At 41.3% G+C, this 4,112-nt stretch overlaps 1 protein-coding gene across 4 annotated transcripts in view; it reads right to left on the minus strand.

The window, feature by feature from the left end:
- klhl13 (kelch-like family member 13) overlaps positions 1 to 1,954 on the minus strand; it is a 103,880-nt gene extending 101,926 nt beyond the window's left edge. For 2 of the 4 annotated variants that reach the window (XM_036564732.1, XM_036564731.1), the window contains exon 1: positions 1,878 to 1,954. Coding sequence is in view for 2 of the 4 variants with exons in the window: in XM_036564730.1 (XP_036420623.1) it covers positions 1,720 to 1,729 (10 nt within the window). In the remaining 2 variants the exon portion in view is untranslated. The other 2 variants (XM_036564730.1, XM_036564728.1) reach the window with 1 other exon arrangement.
- Between the last annotated feature and the right edge of the window lie 2,158 nt (positions 1,955 to 4,112).

Here is a 4,112-nt window from a genome sequence, read left to right on the forward strand (position 1 = left end):
ACCCCGTTTCAACTTGGCCTTAACATCTGATATCACAACTGGACAGCACTAAGCACAAGAGTCCAGTGCGTCCTGGAGATCCGATCTCCCAAACCATCTTCGGAGGCATGCTAAAGCACCCACATGCGTCCCAGACAACATCGGAAGGTCACCTAATCAACTGTGTCACTGGCAAAATATGCAAACTTGGCAAGATCGGAAACTGAACAGTAGTTAAGTCCACATAGTACAGCATATCAATCCCTGCGGCTGGACCAGCAATGAAACTAGCCTCAAAATCTGATCACAACATCCGAGACGGAAATGGCAAATGTAAACAGATATACGTCTCGGCTGTCCAGGTCAGATCACTCAAGACAGGTGCAAACGCCAGATGTGAACAGGGCTATAGACTCAGCGTCAAGAGAAAGTGAATGTAGCCAAACAGCTGTAGTGAATGAAGTTAGATATTTGGGCAGCACCCAGCCTAAACCCAAGTTCCAAGTCCAAGCTGCTGGTAACCCTCACAAAAAGACTGTACGTACTTAGGATTAAAGCTTACTTGTTGTTCCCATTTGTATGGCTCAACAAGCACATGACTTGCTCAATTCCAGCAACCCAACAAAGGCGGTCACAGCAGGCCAGGGGATGAGCAATAACCCAACAGACAGGCCATGAAGACAAGTCAATAAAAAGATGTCAGCCTAATGCACTTGACTTTCTGGGTCAAACCGTGCTTGTCACAGTTCTTCTTTTCTCTATTGACATTTCTGATGTTTTTTTATAGAGTGACAAACTGTCGTTGCCCAATGAGCCAAATAATTGGTGCACCTCAAGCTGGGTGACTCATACAGCTTCAATATAATGGGCAAAAAGTCATTGAGGACAAGCAGCCCTAAGAAACCAAGTTAGAGATTTGGGCAGCGCCCAGCACCCACCTATTACCACCTACTTAAAAAAGATGGTTCTTCAAGGATTCACTGGTAAAGGCAACAGTTCTATTTAGAACCATGAGTTCTACACAGAACCATTTCATGCTTAAGTATGTCTTTGCTTGGTGAAATGTGTTGTATATGGTTCTATATAGAACCTTTTAGGAAAATGATTCTCTACAGCATCAAAGTTGTTATGATATCAAGCTTGTATACAACAGAAGAACCCTTTATATAGAGCCATTTTCAAAAAGCGTCTATGTAGAACCATTCACAACACATTCTCCATCAATCTGAAGAACCTTTACACCATGCAGAGAATCATTTAAGCGTGAAATGGATCCATATGGAACTCATTGCCTTTACTAAAGAACCTTAACTTACTACACAGCATCCACACCGACAACCTGGAATAGTGAAGCGTTAACGTTACTCTAAGCCACTTCCACACAGTCTAGCTGTACTTTTCAACAAGCAAACACTTCGTTTAGTCGTGAAGTGTTGGGCATAACACCAAAAGGACAGTCTAGCTCATTTAAAACGTTAAAGTAGTCACTGTAAACCCGTTTTTTCGGACTCACTCGCCCTCTCAGCGACATGTCTGCTCATGTTTATTCGGAACTTCTCAAAGTTAGCAAGCTAGCTTTAGCAGGGCGACCAAACACAGGACAACACGAGCCGTTATGGGGACGAAAGGCAGTGAACACGACAAGCGACAAGCGTCTTATTCATCTCTCGAACTAAAACAGCCGCGACACAAAACGGCATTAACTTTATCAGCCAGGAGAATTGGGAGAAAAGGGCTAACCGAGAAGCATGGCTGCGTTTCTCTCTGCCTTTAGCCACACAGCGGCTTCAGCTCAGTGCACTTTCAGCTCTGACTACATGTAGGCCGGTGAGTGGTCCACTGAGCGTCTGTCACCCTTCACACCGCGCAAATAAACTTTTAAATATTCGGTCGTTTACCTCTCGCGACGGGTTTGCCCTTCTCGTTTTCTTCTTCAACCCGCAAATCCACTCCACTTATGAACCTCGCCGGGTCCCGCCCCTGCCGTTTTTTCATTGGCGGCCGCCGCAAGGGAGTTGCGCTGCGCACGCTGCTGATTGGTCAGCGCGGCTGCCAATCAAAGGCAGACGCTCAAAACTTCCGTTGCCAAAAGAAGTTCGTTGCGCAGCCGCGATGGGACGCGGTGATTGGTCGATTCAACAAGCGCCGAGTAGTAACACATATATTAACATGAATAATGCATAATAATAAAAGCAACGCTATTAATAATGCACATAATAGCGGGACCACTGCGTAGGACTAATAGCGATGCATACAAGGCCAAGTAATAACGCATATATAGTCGCGTGCAAAAGGCACCCGCTGTTCACATTACATGTTTTGTTGTTTTAGGTGGAAAAAAGATCACACATCTTATATGGGAACAAACTTAAATATGCCATTTTCTGCACATTTCTATCGTGCACAATGTCCATTTGTTTGCTTAGAAAAATAAAAACATTAAATATTGAATGCACCATTTCTTGCATAGGACAAATAAGCAGTAACTGTGCTTTAAAATGTGCAGAAGTGTGTTCTCTGTAGAGGATGAACTGTGTTTCACTTATAAAATCAACAACATGTCATTTGAATATGGACGGCCTAGCTTTTGCATACAGCTATAATACTAGTAGTATATATGTTTAGTATAATATTATGGAAAATGGAATTTACAGTACTAGCTGTGTGTAAACTAGGATAGTACATAATTTAAAATTCTCATGTTAGTAAAATGCATTCAAGATCATAAGACTATATAAGACTAAAATACTTCTCACCTTAAAGCATGTTGTACATTACACTGGATTTGTCTTTGTCAGTGGAATCATCATTTTACATAACTGCACTTTATTTCAGTCAAATTTCAGATAAGTGTAGTCCTGGTAGCTCATACACATTCAATTAAACAGTGCACCCTGTCACAAAGCAAGCGTGGGAACCCTGCAATCAGGACAAGTGCACTTGATTTGGTGAGGTCTTTTTTTTTTAACAGTGCTGATGCATGACAGATTTCTACAGCAGCATGAAGCAGAATCGGAATAACTGGATTGCTCTGAGCTCTACAGATATGGGAGTATGTGCTATTCCACCATCTGCCCAACATTTCCTCTGAAATCAAAGGTATTGTTAGGGAGCTTGTCCCCTTTGCTGGAGTAACAGCCTCTGTGTTGTGCTTCATTCTTCAGAAAACAGTCGAGGCTGAAATATTCCTTGTAATTTCAGCATGAGAGGGTGGGGCTAAACAGCTGTTGGCTGAATAGTTTCCATAGATGGACTGCACAGAGTGTGGAGTGCAGAGTTTGTTTTGAAACATTAGCAATTAGTACTTTTAGGTACTTTTACTATGTACTACATACTACTATGTATGGTTCTTCAAGGGTTCTTTAGTAAAGGGAATGGTTCTGTTTAGAACCATGAGTTCTCTAAAGAACCATTTCATGCTTAAAAGGTTCATTGCATGGTGAAATGTGAATAGAACCATTCCCTGCACTAAAGAACCCTTGCAGAACCATCTTTATTTAGAATGTAGGTACTTTTATTTTGGTCAAAGAACAATTTCACAAACGTTTTCCTGTTATTTGAGCTCTGCCCACCACTGTCTGTCTACCTATCTATCTATCTATCTATCTATCTATCTATCTATCTATCTATCTGTCTGTCTGTCTGTCTGTCTATCTATCTATCTATCTATCTATCTGTCTATCTATCTATACTTAAAAATGATGGTTCTTCAAGGGTTCGCTAATAAAGAAATGGTTCTACATAGAACCATGAACACTCAGAGAACCCTTTGCATGATTAAGGGTTCTTTGCATCATGAAAGGGGACTTCAGATTAATGGAGAATGGTTCTGTATAGCACCAAAAAGGGTTCTGCTATTGTTACGATGTCAGGTTTGTTACAATAGAAGTATGAATGGTTCTATGAATGTTCATAGTTTTATAGAGAACAATTTTCTTTACTAAAGAACACATCTATCTATCTATCTATCTATCTATCTATCTATCTATCTATCTATCGATCTATCACGCCCAGTGCACTTTATCTGTGTTACTGACTCGAGATCTGCCAACTGGTTTAAAATCACTGAACTGCCTGAAAGCTCACAGCTGATTTCAGATCAGCTGTCAAAAGTCTAGACTACAATCTCGCGA

This window comes from Colossoma macropomum, unplaced genomic scaffold, assembly GCF_904425465.1.
Source record: "Colossoma macropomum unplaced genomic scaffold, Colossoma_macropomum, whole genome shotgun sequence".
Taxonomy (NCBI): domain Eukaryota; kingdom Metazoa; phylum Chordata; class Actinopteri; order Characiformes; family Serrasalmidae; genus Colossoma; species Colossoma macropomum.